This window comes from Wolffia australiana, chromosome 8 (assembly GCF_029677425.1).
Source record: "Wolffia australiana isolate 7733 chromosome 8, ASM2967742v1".
Lineage (NCBI taxonomy): Eukaryota > Viridiplantae > Streptophyta > Magnoliopsida > Alismatales > Araceae > Wolffia > Wolffia australiana.
This window is the reverse complement of record NC_135842.1, coordinates 1,531,088-1,551,674: the sequence shown is the minus strand read 5'-3', so window position 1 is coordinate 1,551,674 and position 20,587 is coordinate 1,531,088. Positions and strand designations below refer to the sequence as shown.

Here is a 20,587-nt window from a genome sequence, read left to right as displayed (position 1 = left end):
ATCAATAAGTTCACGAAGATGATTGAGTGGTCAAGACGGGAACTTCTACCCTTGGTATAAGAGGTGACATCTAAAGGAAGACGAGGGGATGAAGTCCCTGGCCAATGTAGTGAAATATCAGATAATAGTTCTTCAACGGTTTTCGAACGCATCAATACTAAGTCGAATGATAGATTAGGGTTTGACAACTGACTATACCCTGAGTCATCTTAAGAGCGTCAAGTGGTTGCATGACTATACGTACATGATAATGAATGATGAACATATTCCATGAGTGAGTCGCTACACACTCCTTTGTATCTTCTAGAACACGAGGTGTACCTTGGACCCAACGTGTTGAAGACTCGACTTATCAATTGTGTTAAATCGATACGACTTTACTTAATCTATGCGATGATATAGTTAATTAATTTGGAAGGCTAGTAAATAGTATTTGGCTGATTTTGATTTATTCTCTTTGTACCTTGTCTTGGATTTCTGCCCCCAAATTGCATGTTTGAGGCATAGTGCTTCAGATTTATTTGATCCATTCTTCTTTTACAAGAGTGTGGGAGAGAGAGTTCAAGGTTGATCAATATTCTTGGAGAAAGAATACCACTTGGCCCTTGGGGGAAGCGACAACAAGGTTTGTGTGATATCTTGAACGTTTTATTCAAATTTCTAAACCATTTTGTATAGGTAAAATTACCAAGGGTAGTGTAGAACTCAAGTTTTTCAATGCATCAGACGACACTAAAATTTTTTTCTTGTAGCAAAAGTTACACCAACTTTCGTCCACTAATTTTTGTCGTAATGTCAACGAGAGAAATGCGACCTAAGGTTCTAATTATCTTTAACGTTTTTCTTGCCCTTGAATTTTTTTTAAAAATCATAATAAATTATTATAAGTTATAATAAACAACATAAATTCTTATTTTTTTATTTATTTAAAACAGTTTTGACTAGTTTTCTATCCTATAGTTCATTTTATTTTACAAAATAATTAAAAATCCAATATACATACATATATAATATCACCAGATAAATTTATTTCAAAATATATTTGAATTAAATTTTTCATTAAAATTTGAATTACAATTTTTAATGTTATTTTAAAACATATTTGAAGTACAATTTTCAAATATATTTCAAAGTGTGTGTGCCTGCAAAGACTAAGGGGGCTAAATGCAACTTGCGTTTTCAATTCCTAGATAAGAGATATCCATGTATCTCTTTTACCAAGATGTTTTGGCTTTGGGGAATATAAATACTTGGTTAGGAAATGATTAAGAAATCTGTTCGGATATCCTGGGACAGGAGTAAAGAGCTAACCCTAATCTGTATAAAAATCTCGTGCATCATCCTTCTCCTTCTCATCACTTTAGAACATAAATAAATGAGATCTAGGATACAACATTATATAAACAAAGTAAATAAAATTTTCAAAGGATAGCATGATCCCCCCACTCTCGGGCTATTCATAGGACCGTAAAACAACAAATACAATATGTTACCTTTATTATGCCATGTCCACGATAGCATTGGACATTCAAGGTTCTCTATATGTCTCATTCAAACTAATTGAGAGAGGCCTCGTGGGGGGGGGGGGAACTCATACAATATATTCATTATTACACTCAACTCACTAATCTCCCTTGGTTTCTGGTGGGGGTTTCAATTGCATATGCATAGTGGATGAGCCACCTACTATAGTACAGGGGAGATTTGGATAGGTGAAATGAGTGTCATGTTGATGATCAAGTGTTTGAGTGGCTCAATCACTATTTTACTAATAACACTACGTTGATGAATGAAATATTATATTTACACGTATACCACCTCATTATTCTAATCAATCATCTATCACCCCCCTTCCAAACACAAGCGCCGGAGTCCCTATACCTCCTTTTTGGTTTTGGACCATGTGGATTCAACATGATTTTTTTCATAGATTTGTGTGACACAAACATAACAGAGCAATTTCTACTTCACCAATGGAGAAATTCAACTATATACTGAAGAATATCAAACTCCACCTGAAATGGAATTAGCATGTATTCAGGGACATGCAAGCATTTGTAGAAGCCCTAAAGATGGAGTTCATCACCTTAAACTTCCCATCTTTTGTAGACCCAAATGACATCATTATTTTGATGACCTGTTGGACAATTTGATAACTAAACTCAAAGGATGGAAACTTCATTTTATATATCCTATGGGACGGATCCAACTGATTTGTCATGTCCTCATGAACATCTTACTTCATACCCTATTATGCACTCAATGTCCCTCATAGTTCTTTGGTTCGCGGTGTACCTTAATGTAAACTTCATGTGGTCAGGTCCACTCGATGGAGCTCATTGCCACTATTGGTTCTCTTGGAAAAAATCATGTTAATTGAAAATAAAGGGGGGTCTATGGATCAGGCAACCCCAAGCGGTCTAATATATTTTTCAAAAGAAGCTAGTGTGGCGTATGTGTAACACAATCTCCCTGTTAGGATTATTTATATCAGCCAAGCATGTCTAATGGACCCATTGTGTGGCTGTGAGGTCACTCATGACACAACTAGTGCATGGTAGGATTCTTGACTTGCATCTATCCCTTTGTACAATTATTTATGTCAGCCAAACTAGCCATCCTAGCTTTGTACAATATTGCCTCTGGTTGATGGTGACTTAGTTGCTGACGGGGAATGTGAAACTCATATTATGCTCCTTAAAGGAGCTATGCATTTTACTTGATAATCCTATGTGGTACCTCATGCTTGAAGGGAATTACTCTTTCCATTTCTCTTGTTATAGTTTTCAAGAGGGATTCCCTATATAGGCTCATGGTTATTGCATATAGCATCCGACAACTATCACTTGTATCTCTTTCTTCTTTTAGAGAATTAATGATTGTAGACTTCTCATTGACGATTGAGCGGCTCATATTGATCACTCCATTCGTTCATGATGACATTATTTCCCTGACTGTCCCTGGGTTGAAACTATGGAACACCTCTTTTTCCATGGCGAGATCATAAATGAATGTTGTTGTTAACATATTTTCCATTGGCGTCTATTTCTTCATACCCATACTAGGCTGACATCGCCATAGTATTTTGACAAGATATTTGTATTGTGAACATGCTCTAAGCTTACCCTTGTCTACACATCACCATAGCCTACTTATCATGTGAGATATGTAAAGGGTGAAATTCTCCTCGCTTTGTAGGCTCATGCATGAGCGCTCGTGATATCATGCAATGTATAAAGCAATGGTTATTGTGAATCCATCACCTAGTTCCAGATTCATCGAGTCCGTCACTATCTAGGTGTGAAGTGTTACGCATGTCGGGCATCCTCATCGAGTCCGTCACTATCTAGGTGTGAAGTGTTACGCATGTCGGGCATCCTGAACTCTTTGATTCGTAGCGCCACTCGACTATAGATTTGTCCAAACGGACACTACCCTCCAAGGGACTCTATTAAGCTCAATGTGGATGGTGTAATCAAATTGAATATGGGTGCCGCAATTGGGGTTGTTATTATTCGAGATCACGCATGGAGCGCATGTTCTAACGTTTCTCACTTTTATGGTAATCAAACTAACACTCCATGCAAGGCTTTAGTGATGCATAGTGTCTTGCTCCTCTGAGGAGTGGAACATTCATTGTATCATCATTGAATCTGGCTCGTAGTTACTCTCTGTGCTGGATGATGCTCCCAGTGGCATATATAATGTGTATGGAGGGACACGTGCCTTACTGGTATCAATCACTAGCTACTATAGCTAAACCAAATGGTGGATGCACTCGCCAACCAGTCCATGAGATGTCCTTGCACTCATTTTTTACTTACAACTCGATATGACCTTCCCATGGATGCATGAGACAGATCACATTTAGCGTCTCATCATGGCACCTATTCGCACGCGCCGAACCCGTGTTCGTGGCGTGGAGGTTTGTGTGTGATTGGGATATGCTCTTTTGCTCCACGTCTACAAACTCTTGAAATTACTAAACTGTACATATATAGAACTCCCTCGGGTGGCATCCGGGGCACGTCTTTGTCACTCTTCGAGCACAACCTTTGGGTCGGTCGTACTCGGCGCCGTGTTTTTGTAAAATAAAAAAATGGGCTTGCTTATTGGTTGTGGGCCGGAGGAAGTGGTTTGCTATGGTGCAGGAACGTGGACGGGATGGTTTTTTCATCCAGGGGAAAAAAATTCATCCCGTCCATGGGGTATGGACGAATTTCTGGACAAAAAATTGTCAAGGGGATGATGGGAGGGGACAATTTTCATCCCATTGGACGAAAAAATCGTCCGCCAGGAAGATGCAAACGATGGATGGACGAATGCTGGACATTGAAATTTGGATGATTGGATTAAATTCCCAAAATAATGTATGGATTTACAATAAAACATAGAAAAGTCAATATTTGATCCCTAATTAATAAAGAATATAATTTAATCTTTATACATGCCATTCTCATCTTAAATCATCGGATTAAATTGACAAAATAATGTATGTATTTACAATAAAACTTGGAAAGGGCAATATTTAATCCCCTCATGGTATTGCTCGCATTCAATTTCTTCATCTCTTCTCATGTTCACGTGCCAAAAATTATCTGCCACGGGCCACCAGCTGATCATACATTGACGCTTCAAATCTAGATAAACTCGGGAAATTGGGTAGAACACATCAGACGACATAGAGGGTGGCCAAATTGTATATTCTGGCAAGATAAATCGAGGAGATTAAAACTATGACTCGTGATCATTGGGAGTGGGTTCAAGTTTGATGCGACAGCTTCATTGTCGATCAATTTCTTGAACAATAAACACACAAATCGCCTGATCGCGTGGAGGGACGGAGTCAATCGCAGTATGAAACATCGGGTTGCAATCCAGAAACGGAATAATTTAGCCATTGAAAGAGATAGAGATGGAGGAAAATATTCAGAGATCGACTGAAGCTGCGAACATACCTCGACGTCAGGGAAGCAAACTTCAACGATGCAAAGAGGCGCAGAGGGCGTCGGGAAAAAGAATGCCACCCATCACCGAGCTGTTGCTCGGAGGAAGTGGTGGAGGATCGCCCTGTGCCAGAAGGGGGTGGTCTTCTTCTTCCTTCAGAGTTCCAGAACTAGACCAAATTCTTTCGGGCGCGAGAGACTATATGTTTCAAAGAAGGAAATATTGAAATATAGTTATTAATATATTAGATTTCCTTTTCGTCCTGAACAAAGGACGGGATGGTTTTTTAGTCTGGACGGGACGAATAACCGTTCCGAGGACGGTTTTTTTGTCAGTGGACGAAAAACCGTCCCGTCAATCGTCCATGAGCTAACATCGGACGTAGGACGGGACGAAATTCGTCCCGTCCCGCATTCGTCCACGTCCGGGACGATCCGGAACTATGCAGGTTAGCCTTGCGTTGTTCTGCCGGAGCAAGTTAACAACTTCTAATTCTAGACTATTTGCCTCCAAATCCCAATTCAAACTTCAAATCTCGCCAGAGTCGCCGAGAAACGCCAGATCTAGCAATGGAAGAGTGGAAGGATCTGGAGAGCTTTGCTCTGATCGATGTGTTCTCTGAAGATGATTTGCTCCTCGCTTCTCCGCGCGGCGTCGCCAAATCTGGTGGTAATTTTCTCCTCGGACACGTATTGCTCTTGATAGATCTTCCCTTTTGGTCATGTTGAGGGGCCCTGGGACACGATTCTGTCTATCAATTTAAATTCCTTCGTGAATATTTTTCGGTCTTATGTCGTTTTCGCATATTATTTTCATTTTTTTCTTCCTTTGGTAGTCCAAGATCGTGGAGTATTTTCATTTTCTGTGTCAGTTGGCGTCGTCATTTTTCTTGTAGCGTTAAACTGCTCCGTTCATGTCTCTCGAGATCTGGCCTACGGTATGGTGCGTCAAATGCCTCATTAAGTGATTCATTTTTACCGTTTAAAATCATTCGTAGGAAAACATTTACGTAGAAAATTACGCAAAACGCGTGGGTGAGTTGTTGCTTTGTGACAATTCTTTCATCCGGTTCCGATCAAAATATCCGTTTCTAGATATATCGTTTACTTGGATGCTACGTCTCTTTCTCTCGTGCTTATATTTTTTTCACATACGATGAAATTTCCTGTTTCTGATCGCATAGTGACTTAGGTTAGATTCAAATTGACGTTCTCAAATCCTTTGGTCTTCTCCAATCTTTCACCTTTTTCAGGTCTGGTCGAGTCGAGCGAAGAATATTTGAGATTTTCGTTTCAATCCTCATCAGAGATAGTGAAGATCTCGAGTCCAATTTCAAGTAAGGATCCCTTGTTGATTCTCCATTGAGATCCTCTCTTTCTCTTTCCTGCCTCTGTTTTTCAAAATCTTGAAATTGAGACGAACTTAATTCTTTTTGCTTCTTCTGAAGCCTATCTCTCAATCCATCGTACGATTTGCCATTTTTTGTTCTCTTCTATTTGAACAAAATGCATTTCGGAGGCCCGAGTATTCTTCAGAAGATATGAATATTTTTATCTTCCAACTATTGCTGAGTTCCACAAGGGAAGTTCGTGTGGAATAATAATCGAAATGGGGACTCCGAAGATGAATATTTATCCAAGATTTATTCCCCGTCGACAGAGCCATTCGACCAATCTAGATTTGCTTTGGCTTTCGTTATTACTTGAGGGTTTTTAACGTTATCAAATTATCACTTAGTGGTTTACCTCCTATTCCCCTTATTTGGTAGATCGGAAAATTCGGTAAAATTTTAACTTTGACGAAGAGAAGTGGGTAAGAAAGAATGAAGGAGATGATAGATAGATCTGAAGATCCTATCCATTCTACCTAATAAGGGGAAGAGGAGGTAAACTACTGATCGATAATGAAAGCTTACGGTGGAGAGATGGATTTGATCAAATTTGGGTAAAAGTCTGAAGATCCTGTTTTGGGCAATCCTATCATCAGTGAATGCCATTTTTTCCAATTATTTTGGATTCTGCGATGTTTTATGATTTTATGCTTGTTAATGATTATTCTGCTGTACAATTTCAAGATAAATGCAGTACCCAAGTAGACCCTACGCCTATACCATCCGAATCCCCCGAGCCAAATAAACACGGGGAAAGATACAACTTGCGCAAAAGTTTGGCATGGGACAAAGCATTCTTTACCAGTGCAGGTATACCATGATCTTAATTTACGCAAAAATAGAAATGCTGCCCACATGGCTAAAATATTGCACTATATTAATTGCACAAAATTTCTCAGGAGTCCTTGATCCAGAAGAACTTGCTGATGTGAATAATACATTCAGAAACACGAAGAAGCAATCACTACCCGAAATTCCAGAAGATGAAAGAAAATCGTCTGATTCTCTTGGTGAATCTCGCAGTGCGCGCTCCTCTCCTGCCAAGCTTCCGGCAGAGCCAAACATTACTCCGCCAAGTCCATCGGAAGAAGGTAAAACTGAGCCAAACATTATTAATTTATCGCCTTTTAATCGTCCATAACATTATTTTTATAAAATATTCCGACCTCATTATCTAGCAGATTCAAAGGCCCAGCTTTTATTAAAAGTTGAAACGGCTTTGCTAAGGCCTCCAAAGGCTTGTCCAAGAATTCCCAAACTACCCCCCAACAGGAAGCCTTTGGTCAGCGCCCAGTCAACTCTTCAAACCGGACAAAAAAAAAACGAGCCTCACCCTGGTATAATAAGCTTCTGGTGCAATTATTCAAATTAATTTCTCGCGTTGAAATTGATTTTACTTGTGATTACATTCATAACTTGGGTTTATCTAAAATGATTTGATCTGATCTTCGGGCAGCACCAAAGAGCCAGCATTCATCAAAGGCTGACCCAGAAATCAGAGGAAAAATTCCCAAATTACCCCTCGTCAGGAGGCCTTTGGTCAAAGCCAAGTCAACTCTTCAAACCAGAGAGAAATCCGAGCCTCACACTGGTGTGATAATTTTCCCCAGCAATTTTCCATTTCCGAAAAATAAAGGGGTGATGAATTTTTCCTTTTTTTTTCAGGGGGTTTAAGCATAAATCGATCATCAAAGGACACGTGTCAGCCGATGAGATCATCCTCGTCCATCTCATCGGCTGGGAAGCCTGCCAACTCAGCATCATCATCCCAGTTGGCAGCCACCTCAGCACGTACCATTCCAAAACAGATCAAATCCTCATCCAGTCTCCGGCTGCCATCTCCTAAGATTGGATACTTCGATGCTGTAAGTAACTGGTCGACTGTTTTTCTTTTTAAATTTTGTTTATTTAATTAATCTTTTTAAATTTCAGGAGCAATCTCGACATACGACGTCATCAAAGCCAGGCCGAGAACAATAACCTAGAAAGTGGGTAGAAATTAACTTCCATCATCAGAGGTGAGCACCATATCGAAGAAATAAAAAAAAAAAAAGGATTTTTGCCGTTTATTCATGAGAATCGGAATCAGGCACATAATTTTCTATTGATTACTGGGAAAAAAGAATTTGAAGAGCACAACAACACTTAAAACAAGGAAAATCCAAAGTTGTCTCTCCTCTCTCTCTACCTTCGTTTCGTTTCACTCTCGGAAACAGGTTACTGCAAGTAAAATACATCACTGTGTATGTTGCTTGATTGCTGTCAGTCGTAATCGAAAACATACCTCTTCTCTTATTTTTTTTCTTTCTTTCAGCGGGCGCGAGCCCCTCTGCCAAAAAAAGAAAAGAATTCTCTGCTGATCTGCGAGTCGGGTGGGGTGGGGGCTCTACTTGCTCCGCTTCTTGGCCTCGCTGTAGAGGATCACGCCGAGCACAGTAATCGCGTAGCCGAACATCCCTGTCACGGAGACCGGGTTCTTGAAGATCAGAATCGACACCACCACCGCCACCGCCCCTTTCGCGTTGCCCAGAACCTGCATCAGTCGAGAAATTCAGGTAATGTTAGACGAAATCGCTGCAAAGATTTATGGGTTCACAGCTTTATGTTTGACTAATAGTGCAATCAAAATGTAATTTCTGAATTCTTTGATTTTTCAATTAAATTCGATGCTAGCCAGATTTGTCGATGTTTCTATGATTCTATTAGTAACAACCTATTATATATTGGTCGGTCAAGGAGTCACATTTTTCTTTTTTTTCCAAAGGGCGTCGCAATTATAATTATGGCAGAAATAGAGAGTCAAATCAATATACTATGTGAAATGTCATAATTCATGTAATGATTATGCAATGACTGTCGTAATTATTGCATATCTTTTGTTTCGAAATTTTATAATTCATGTAATGATTATACAATGACTGTCGTAATTATTGCATATCTGTCGTAATTATGGCAGAAATAAAGAGTCAAATCAATATATTTTTTTGAAGAAAGAGTCAATCAAATCAATATACTATGAGAAATGTCATAATTCATGTGATGATTATACAATGACTGTCGTAATTATTTCACATCTTTTGTTTAAAAATTTTATGACCAATAACAGGAACTTTTGGGATTGTAGATTTACTGCTAGAACTGAAATACCTAATTTCCAAATTCAAGATTTATCCCTTCAAAAATTGAATTTTCAATTATGTTCACAATAGCCAGATTGCTCAACATTTCTGCATCGAAATGAAATAGCAAGATACTAACTGCTCACTTTTTGTTCCCTCAAGCGCGTTGCAATATAATGCAATTCAATTTAATAACTATTCTCGAATATACTCTTTAGGCAGAATGTCTACGTTTCAATGAAATAAGATTTTTTTCTTAAGTGTGCTGCAAAAATAACGCCATTCAATCTAATAACTATTCTCGTGTAACCTATTTAGGCAGAATGTCTACCTGAAGGGTCAACGCGCTGGTGTGTCTGGTGACCAGGAAATTAGTCAAATTGACAAAATACGCCAGGGCCGAATTGAGTAAAATATACCAGACTATTTTGCGGTCTTCCCTCGCGAGGGCCACGGCGATGCCGACCACGTTTTCTTCCATGAAGAGCGTGGCGGGGAGAAGAAGCAACACCGCTATCGGCGCCATGTACAGAAGAAGATTCATCGAGTTAAGCTTCTCCCTGCCAAAGTTTCAGAAAAATTATACCTTGGTCGAAGAGAAGAATTTCGACGAAGAACAGTAAGATCAAGAGGGTGGAATTTACCCCTCGGAGGATAGTAAAATCCCTTGAAGCACAGATTTGAGAGCCCTCGCGGCGGTGGCGCCGATGCACATGATGAATCCGAATAAGTGGAAGCTGGGTTCTCCCTGAACAAGAAAATCGGCAACTAATTTACAGTTCTGAAAATTTGAAAATTTTTCGATGAAGAATGTAAAGGAGAGAATGCAAGATTGTAGTTTTCTTTCTTCGATTTCATAAAACTTTAATTCAAATGGAAAATGAGCCGAAACCCATCAATATTCATTCGATTTCCTAGAAAATGATATTCTTTTCCTGAAAATAGAATGGGCAAGATTGTTCTTTGATCTCCTAGAATTTTATTTCAAATGTAATGTGAGCCAGAAACCATCAATATTCACTCGATTCGAGAATGATGAATAAAAACGTCTGAACTTATGTTCTTAGAATGCATAGTGAATGAACATAAAGCCCTGGATTCTTCAAAAAAAAAATAAAAGGCTGAATGTTCTCTACAATGTGCTACTGAAATTTTGAAACAAAGAAGGAAAAGAAAAAGCTTCGCATAGAAAATTTCTCATGCATGCTACTTAAAATTAAATACAAGATTAAGGAAACAATCAGAAGAAGACGGATAAGACTTGCAGATTTTCAATTACTTTGACCTTCAATTGGTCCGAATGGTTTAATCACTATCGAAAAAGGTGAAATGCAGTTGAATCGAGGCTTGAAATAATCGAATCTTGTGGAAAATTTGAAAACTTGTTATTTTGTGAAGGATTTTCCACAGATCTATCTTCCTCACCCCACTTGCAATGATGACGCCGGTAACAACAGGAACTAAGGTGAAGTACGTCAGCCAAGCTTCTCTGCGGAAGGTCATCAGGTAGGCGAAGATCGCGGTGAAGAACGGAGTCGTGGCCCCAACCGCTTGATTGAACGACACAGGAAGATAACGAAGAGAGATGTTGCCGCTGACAACGGAACTACAGAAGACGAGACTGAGCGTGGCGATCTTCGCAAACTGCACGCGCGATCGCAGCGTTTGAATGGGAACCAGCTTCATCCAGGCGATCGCTATATAGCTCAGCAAAGAACAAGCGGTCATGTGGCACATAGTCAGGAAGATCGGATACTTGAATCCGTAATTACTGAGCAAATACTTGTTGAGGAGCAGCACGCCGATGTTGGAAGAGTACCACGCTCCAACAAGCCCTACCGTGAACATTCTGCTGCTGGCCGTCTTCTTCACCTTCTCCAGCATCTTGCCTGATATTAGGGCTAGCGAATCGCCCTAATTCTGCTGCATACGATCAGATCTGGACGGGGACATTGCTCTGCGGATCTGAATCTCCGAAATCTGTACAATCCACGACGATAATCTCGCCAAAAACCTTGCAAATCTCCCGAAATCTTCAACAAATCGCGAAGATTGAAGCCGATTGAAGCAGATCGGAGGAAGAGAGATCCGTTGCGAGTTCTCTTCGATCTGCGCTAAGCATAAATACCTAATTTCCGATCGAGATTAAGGCACGACTGTAATTTCCAACCTAATCGCAGGTTTATTTAAAATTTCCATAGCGCGTTGAGAAACGGTAAACGGCGTGTCGGTGCTCGGCTGCCAAGATGCCGGTGCTTTGACGGCGTTACATATTTACATTAATACCCTTACTTTGAAAGTATTTATTTTCCTGCTTTAATGGGCTTATATTTTCGTAATGGGCCGGTTGGTTTTCTATTATTAGCCCGTTTAGAGGAGACGAGTAATCTCAACCATTGATTTAGGATCGGATGGTTGGGATGAGGTGATGGAGCGATACTTTGCCCTAAGGAGATGAAATCTGCTGTAGTATAAATAGCGAGAAGAACTCGTGTTCTTCTCGAGTAGCCGCCGCTTTCGCGAACAGAGGAGCGCGCACGGAGGAGTTGAGGAGCGGCCCCGGCGTAGTCTGCCAAGATGGGGTAATCATGATCTCTTCTCTTATCTGAAACTTTGACCAGGGTTTGATTTGGATCTAGGGTTTCTCTCCGCGTTCGATTCTGTGCTTGTTTTCTTTCGGTTAACCATTCGTTCTTTCCTGTTGCAATATTCGTCTCATTTTTAATCGGTTTCAGTGATTGTTGAAGGATAAATGGGATATATTAATTTTATGGATGAAGATTACTTTACCGTCGTGTCAATTTCGGATTCTGAAATTGCTCTTACTGATCGTCGGTTCCCATTTAGCTTCTTTGAATTAACCTTTGTTTATCCTGAGTTTGTACGATTGTTTCCGGGAAAACTTTTTGGCATGCTTAATGACGGTCCAGCGCTGGTCAGAGATACCGCCGCCAGTGCTAAACATAATCATAAGCTAGATTTAAATGGCCGTCTTTGCGCTCGCGCAGATTCCAATTGGATTTTACCCTTTGGATCTCCGCATTAGATGGCTGATACTCGAGATTCAACATTTTCCATTGTCATTGCGTTGTAGAATTTTATCCACTATCGAAGAATCTAATTTTACTACTTTGGATGATTAAATTTTCTGATTGATACTCATATTGCAGGAAGACCCGTGGTATGGGAGCGGCGAGGAAGCTGAAGAACCACCGTAGAACTCAGCGGTGGGCAGACAAGTCGTACAAGAAGAGCCATCTTGGAAATGAGTGGAAGAAGCCATTCCAAGGCTCATCCCACGCAAAGGGCATCGTGTTGGAAAAGATGTGAGGCTACAAACTCTTTTTTTTAATTTTATTTTTAATATTGTTTTCACTCTTCTCTTATATTCAGATCACCGTTTAACTTGGTTTTGAACAGTGGTATTGAAGCTAAGCAGCCCAACTCCGCTATCCGAAAGTGTGCTAGAGTTCAGCTCATCAAGAACGGGAAGAAGATCGCCGCCTTCGTGCCCAACGACGGTTGTCTCAACTTTATCGAGGAAAACGTAAGAACTGATCATGCATCATTAAACCAGTGCATTTCTTTCCCATCTGGTGATTTCAATTGAATAAATACTCATATTTGGGTATTTATTGGAAGAAGTGTGATTGCATCATAGAGTTTCTTTCCTCTTTTATTAATTTCAAACAATGAGTGCTCTTATTAGATCTTTTGCATGAAGAACTGTTCTTATAAAAAACAGTTCTTTTTTGGGTACTTCAATCTCATGAGTGCTCTTGTATGGGTTTTTTTGTAGGATGAGGTGCATCATTAGCTGCATAGTATTTCTTTCCTTTTTGGGCGATTTCAAACAATGAGCTCTCTTTTTTGGGTATTGTAGGAAGAACTGTTCTTATAAAACAGTTCTTATTTGGGTATTTTTACCTGTTTGGATACTTCAATCTCGTGAGTTCTCTTTTATGGGTTTTTTGTAGGATGAGGTGCATCATTAGCTTCATAGTATTTCTTTCCTTTTTTGGCGATTTCAAACAATATGTGCATTTATTTGGGCTTTTGTAGGAAGAACTTTTCTTATAAACACAGTTCTTATTTGGGTATTTTTAGCTGTTTGGATACTTCAATCTCATGAGTGCTCTTGTATGGGTTTTTTGTAGAATGAGGTGCATCATTAGCTTCATAGTATTTCTTTCTTTTTTTGGCAATTTCACACAATGAGTGCTCTTAATTGGGTTGTTGTAGGAAGAACTGTTCTTATAAAAACAGTTGCTATTTGGGCATTTTTACCTATTTGGATACTTTAATCTCATGAGTGCTCTTGTATGGGTTTTTCTTACAGGATGAGGTGCTCATCGCCGGGTTCGGTCGTAAGGGCCATGCCGTGGGAGATATTCCCGGAGTTAGGTTCAAGGTGGTGAAAGTGTCAGGCGTTTCTCTGCTTGCCCTCTTCAAGGAGAAGAAGGAGAAGCCACGATCTTAGAGGTGCGTCCGTGTCCTTGAGCATCTCAATGTTGCGGTTTTGGTTGGCTATTGTTAGTTCATCCTGTGTTGAAAACATCCCAACTTTTTCTTTCCTTCTGCATTAGTTATAAAACTAAAATTTTTCTTTATTGAATTTTTGAATGAAATCTGCAACTGGCCGGCCAAACTTAAAAGAGGTTCTTCCGGGACGCAGTATCTTATAAAATATTTTTAAATGATAGGTCAGCTATGATTCGGTTTTATCATCTATACAGTGGTCTTGTTAATTAATACTAATTTAGTTACTGTTGAAATTCTGGTTACTAATGTGAACGCATTAAATTTTTGATGGAAACATTGGATGTGTAATAAATAATAGATGTGTTATAATGAAGGAGCAACTAAATTTTTAGAAAGCTTCACGAATTACTATCAATTACTATCAACACTGGCGAAATTGTAAATAGGGTATGCCTATGTGAAAATAGGCACCAACTCGTGGTTTAGAACAGTTGAGATGTCTAAAAATATGATCTTAAGCTTTCAAACGATAAATGAAAAGATGGCATATTCAAATAATTTCAATGTTTGACCAAATGAAAAGATGACATACAAAGTTTAAAACCTGGAGGCATGTATGTTATCTTAATGTAATATTCGACATGGGATGAGTATTGTGATCCATGAAATGTTAGTCACAAGTACCTTAACTAGCTTTATACCTTAATGAACTCTTGATCTTTATTCTTATTGCTGAGATGAATAAAACAATTCTATCTTAGAATTTGTTCTGCGAATGTTTGAACTAAATTCGATGTATCATTGAAAATTCAATAAACCAATGTTATGTGAGCACGAATGCCAATCAGCTATCATTTTTGATATAGGCAGGTGGATTAAGTCCAATTTTTTGTCGACGTAGTATTGATAAACTGTTCAATAAATTATTGATAACCAATATGTAGAGTCTCATAAAAAATAATATAATGCAAACTCTTAGTCCTGGAATTGAATTGTTTTTAATGGGAAGTGTTAAGTGATCAAACCTGTCTCCACTCCACCACACATCATAAGTATGCAGTCCCTTAACGTCGTGCCTAAAGTTGCAAGTTGCACTGCTCATAAACTTGTGTCTCTGAGGTGCTCTGGAAGAACGAACTTACCTAACCTCAAGTTTCTCTGAAGTAAACTCAGAATTTAACTATAGATAATTTCAAGTGTTACTAATGATTTTTTTGTTATCTCAGTATGGTGTAGAGATTAATGAAATGATCCTTGGCATCGTGGACTTGATTTATATGAATCTTTATTTATGTAGTGATCCGTGTTGTTGATGCCAACCATATCTACAACATAGATATACCCTGAACTTTTTATATTTGAATCAAATTCATTTTCTATTGCCGTTATCTTAAATTAAAATTTTCTTTAATATTATTCGTGAAAAAATGGGATAAAACTGATTATTTTAATTAGACGTTGGATAATATAAGCAATAGGATTTTAACATTATTATGATACTGTTTACATGTAGATTTTACATACTTTTTGGGGTAAGACAGCCTCAGGTTTTTTATCAAATAAATGTGAATAATTTCCCTTATTTTAGCAGAATTAATGGCCTTATTTTATTTAATATCAAATATTTCTTAGAAATTTCCCTCAGTCATGACTCTTTTTAGATGATGATGAATTTTCCAAAACAATACTGGTATTATATGTATAAAATAAGTTAAAATGTAATGATACATAAGGGAGATATTTTTAGAAATGTTGGGTTAATCGAATTGGAAAATATGCCAGGGGTTGGGGTAGCAGATTGAAGAACACAAGAGAGGTTCAGTGATGACACAGTAATAATTACACTAACCTCATGAATTTTAAATAATTACTTAAATATATGCGTGTCTACGTAGATATCAACGACCTCCCCGAGGTTGTAGGTATCTTCATTCCTGCATATACATGCATGTTTCTTGAACTAAACAAACAAACAACCACATTTATTGTAATACTAAGAATTGTGCGCTGCAGCGCTCATTTCACTGTACAGTACTAGAAAAAAGCTCCATTTTTCTCGTCATTATTCTACAGAAAAACACTCTTTTTCTCATAACAGTTCTAGACAAAAACTCTACTTTTCTCATAACAGTACTGATAAAGCTCTGATTTTATCATATATAATATATAAATTAATATAATATAAACAATAAGAGCATAGCTATTATTTAATATTACATTAATTAACAATAAGCCTGTTTATATAGATTGTGGCCACATCATATTATTAAAGAAAAAATTAAAAATCAGAATACATTTTCTGATTTATTTAAGTTTTTATGGATTTAAATGTGATTATTCGCAATTTAACAGCATTGTGCCACACATCATTATCCTATTTATATAGATTGTGGCCAATGATTGGCATCAAATAAGTTACAGCTATGAACAATGATTGGCTTCGAAAATCAATGCAACAGTTGTTATTATGGTTTTTTATTTACAATGCCATGGCGCACCCACGAGTATTTTTATAAAATTTTTGTGATGATAGACACATGAAAGAACAATCAAATTCAAGGATTAAAATTTTAATCAGTTAAATTCGATGCAGGGACATGTGGGAAGAGAATAACATCTAGAGATTCTAATCACAATTAAAGCCTTGATACTAATGGAATGTAAGTATTTTAAGATTTTTACTTGCATTTACACTGGTTTTATTCTTAACACATTTAGTTTAGATTTACTTTCCACCCTTCTTTTCAATGTCTGATTCATCTCATCCTACTACTGTCATCTCTGATCATTCAACTGTGCCTCCTCTTCCACAAATACATTATACATAATTATTTGCGCACACACACATGTACTTATCATCCTTCTCATCCCTTAACCATTTTCACACTATATTTCTCACCTATCTACTATCCCTATATCTACGACCCTCAATACATCAATATTTCAAAAGGTATTCATAATCATCATTATTATTATTTATCTCCCTATCATCTTACTATCGTTCATATTTCTGTCATCCCATAATTATCACTTAAAATAATTAATTACATGATCTCTATCCCTATTGGGGGCATCCTTAATCACTATCTTTTCATGTTTTTAAGGGGATTGAGATCTTACATAAATATTATCCATGATCAGAAAGTCGTGTGAATGTGATGGCAGACCACAAAGTACTTAGTGGCAGTTAACATGTCCAAGTCAGCCCTGAGGCAACTTGGATTCATACTTGCAAAAGAAATCTCACTTTTCAAAAGAGTAAGGAAGGTGGGTGAAAATATCTGTTCCACAAGGAGGTGCCTTCAAAACACAAGAAATTATAGCCATTTAATTCTAACTGATAGTCAGATTAAATCCTAAAAATTCGAAATGTACCACTGTCTATTTCTCCCTATGATACACTCCAAGGGAGTCAAACATATAATGAAATATATATCTTGAGTCAGATTGTATTATTGGATTCCTTTGAAAAGCTGAGACCAGACGTTCTGATGGAACCAAAGATCATGTGAGTTGATCATCTGAGGAGCAAGCAAACCAACCTTGAATTGACGAATCTATCATAGAGAGGAATTAGCACGGAGTTTAGGTCCACATAGATTCATCAAATTTTAAGTGGAAGTCAGGTAAGTTTTTGGTTTATAACTCACTTATTATCCATTTGATGATATGTTTTAATATAAAGCATATTAGTATTCAATAATTGATGCCACTTTTATGCCTTTTTAGCATTTTGATTTATTGAGCTAAAGAGTAATCAACAGACTTTCGGTCAGTCATGTAAGTTTTATCAAATGAAGAAATATCATCCCTAAGACGTCTATCAAGAACTAAAACTTATAAATTTCATAAAAGAAAACACAATTGAAGATAAATCCTGGGGTATGATGTTAAAATCAGTGATAACCGATTTCACATATTTAAAAGACAAACCCATGGGGTGCACCCCTAGACTTCATTATTTAGAAGATACAAAAGAGTGTACTGATTCACACACCGTACCTATCTGACATTGGTTACCATGTGCCTAAAGTCCCTCATCCGCTTGATTGTTTTAGGGTGATTTAGGTTATGTTCAAGTGTCAAACCCTAATTGGTCATCTGACCTAATATTGATGAATTATCGTCAATACATTTCCATCACACTTTTCCCTCGCCGGCCATTATTATTGGAACGGGGGCACCACCTTTTCCCTCCACCACCACCGAGTCCTCTTCCTCCATCAACAGAAATCCCTCCGCCTTTCTCCTCACTCCATCATTTGCATTGCCACTATATGTTGCTAGTGATAGCCCCTCTCCTGTCCTCCCTCATGCGAATACTATCAAGGGACCATTGTGAACCTTCCATGCATACCACTATTGTTGCACCACCAATGAGCGCGTCCTGCATGCACTGCTACAGTCGGCCCTTCACTCTACGCCTCCTGAGCGCAGTTGCCACTCAAGTCGATTGTCACTACTAGTCCAGTTGGCTGTCGTGACTCGAGGTCCTCAAACACCTTGCCATGTGGCAGACATTGGCACATGGTGTGGATCCTCTTTGGTCAGTCAATGGTCAGCATTGGTCTCCTTTAATCAATGGTCAGATGCAGAACCCTAAAATCAATGAATACTCTGGCCGAGTCCACGATCAACTCTAAATTGGTCATTACTCAACCAAGACATGTCACGAATTGACTGTGAGTAGTCGATGGTCAACTCTGACTTGATCAATGGTAAAATTTTATGAGGTAAACGATCAATTCCAAACCGGTCAGCAATCAACTCTTACTCGGTTGACAACCGTTTGTGTCACTGGCAATGTACACCCCTAATACCAGATCTTCTGTTTTCATTCTCTAGCAAGGCTTTTTATTTTCAGTATTTTCTGGTGTGCTTGACTAGTGTCATCATATTTGATTAGTAAAGCCTGGCGAGACCAACATATTGTAAATACCAAAACCTTAAGGATATTTAATATAGAATTTCATATTCCCCAGTTCTTATTGACAGTGCTACCCTCAATTGAGGAAATGACTCTACCATTACTGATATACACCGTATTTAAATATCAAAATCATCACTGTGATCGGTATTTTATTTTTAGTCAACCCTATGTCATCATTACTCACCCTCCCCGTATCCATCCTAGTTGTCCTGCATCAGGTGTTCATCCAGTCTACGAGAAATATGGGCTTAAGAGGACAAACAAATTTACTCGAAAAGGATACTTTGTTATCATAAGCTTTGATTTATAGGGTCTTATTTTCTATGTTTGAGAATATTTATTAAATATATCTCAAATTTTAATCCCCTGTAAAAAAACCATTCAACAAACTCTCTTAGATAGAAAATTTCAATTGAGACATCGATGTTAGACATGCTTTTCTACTAACTCAATTTTTGAGAACCCGATTCTTTGTATAAAATCAAGCTAGAATCTGTTATTTTAGGCTACAAAGATTTTTTATGATTTGAGTTTTCTTTTTAAGTGATGAAATTACAAAAATAGCAAGTCAGATATTTGTCATAGACTGGGATTTCAGCTACTTGTACTTCCTATGCTACAATTTTGTTTCAACCAACAAGTAGCAAGTCCACTATATCATTGGAGAAAAATTAACAAAGAAAGGTAATTATGGCCATCATGGATTATATGTTAAAGATTTCTCACTCCTGTAATTGGTTTTATTAGTGCTCTTTCTATATATATGTGTGTGTTCACACTAATGGAGACATGATGGAATTTAAACTTTTTTTGTATCTTCACTATGACGGTAATTTTTTAAATTTTATAGTGGAGGAATGCCTGATTGAGGAAAATGTGGGCAATGGTGAGGCCAAGTAAGCATAATACATAGTCTCTCAGAAAGGACTAATCAGAATTAATGAATTGAATGAGTAATTACATTGGTGCGATATATGTTTACTGGTCCAATGTTCGTCTTTAGGCACATGGGTTGTTAATGGAAATGCCACCTTGTGGTCGTATTTCAATGTGTTAATACAATTATACCTGAAATATTAACTATTACTGACATGATTTTTTCATAGTCAAACGTGTTTGTAAAGTGGCCAAGTCTATTGACTAACTGAATTATGGAAGTCATTTGAAGGAAAAAGATAATCAGCTTTTGAATACCTGACTTTCTAGTCCTATCTTGAAGTTCAAAGTAGCCTCATTGAGTTTCCTTAAGTCCCATAGTGAGCTGATGATATCTCATCAAGAGAATCAAGTTGGGACTTCGACTAGAGAAACACTTTAAACAATTATAACCACTAATATCGTGTGGTACTGATAACATGCATTTTTAGTTTAATTTTAAGTTTGAATTATAACTAATACAATATTTTACCCTATTTCATGAACTCGCTTATTATATTCTCATCATTATCTTTTCTCGTATTGTTAATCAACATAGTAAGAAAAGTAGATCATTAATCATCGTTCCCTATGGAGACGATCCGTAGTCATCGGTAGCTAAATATTCCTAAGTACGATTGGATATATTTTTCGTTGAATAATCTCAATTACCGACAATGAATTAAAACACTAAAATTGAGAGTATCAAGTACTTCAAATGTTTACTGCTATTTCTAGTCTTCATATGGGAAAAGTCAGATCACCTGGTTAATAATTAGGGATTGGGGATTTGAACTGATCATT

At 37.8% G+C, this 20,587-nt stretch overlaps 3 protein-coding genes across 5 annotated transcripts; 2 read left to right on the top strand and 1 right to left on the bottom strand.

Moving 5' to 3' along the window:
* The first annotated feature begins 5,439 nt into the window (after window positions 1-5,439).
* On the top strand, window positions 5,440-8,856 carry LOC144706414 (uncharacterized). 3 transcript variants are annotated; one of them, XM_078579349.1, is made up of 9 exons: window positions 5,440-5,613; window positions 6,200-6,283; window positions 7,022-7,147; window positions 7,237-7,428; window positions 7,516-7,674; window positions 7,794-7,928; window positions 8,003-8,202; window positions 8,270-8,355; window positions 8,652-8,856. In XM_078579349.1, the coding sequence occupies exons 1-8, from the start codon at window positions 5,517-5,519 to the stop codon at window positions 8,315-8,317; spliced, it is 1,041 nt and encodes a 346-aa protein (XP_078435475.1). In that variant the 5' UTR covers window positions 5,440-5,516; the 3' UTR covers window positions 8,318-8,355; window positions 8,652-8,856. The 3 variants fall into 3 exon arrangements, with proteins under 3 accessions (XP_078435475.1, XP_078435473.1, XP_078435474.1); XM_078579347.1 differs by having other exon boundaries at window positions 5,443-5,616; XM_078579348.1 differs by having other exon boundaries at window positions 5,447-5,616; window positions 7,519-7,674.
* On the bottom strand, window positions 8,413-11,599 carry LOC144706415 (putative sugar phosphate/phosphate translocator At3g11320). Its single transcript, XM_078579351.1, has 4 exons — window positions 10,882-11,599; window positions 10,101-10,204; window positions 9,788-10,016; window positions 8,413-8,870 (listed from the first exon to the last, which is right to left on the bottom strand). The coding sequence occupies exons 1-4, from the start codon at window positions 11,338-11,340 to the stop codon at window positions 8,724-8,726; spliced, it is 939 nt and encodes a 312-aa protein (XP_078435477.1). The 5' UTR covers window positions 11,341-11,599; the 3' UTR covers window positions 8,413-8,723.
* A 302-nt stretch (window positions 11,600-11,901) lies between these two features.
* Window positions 11,902-14,084, top strand: LOC144706756 (small ribosomal subunit protein uS12). The gene is made up of 4 exons (XM_078579773.1): window positions 11,902-12,038; window positions 12,627-12,782; window positions 12,877-13,003; window positions 13,796-14,084. The coding sequence occupies exons 1-4, from the start codon at window positions 12,034-12,036 to the stop codon at window positions 13,934-13,936; spliced, it is 429 nt and encodes a 142-aa protein (XP_078435899.1). The 5' UTR covers window positions 11,902-12,033; the 3' UTR covers window positions 13,937-14,084.
* Window positions 14,085-20,587: the final 6,503 nt, after the last annotated feature.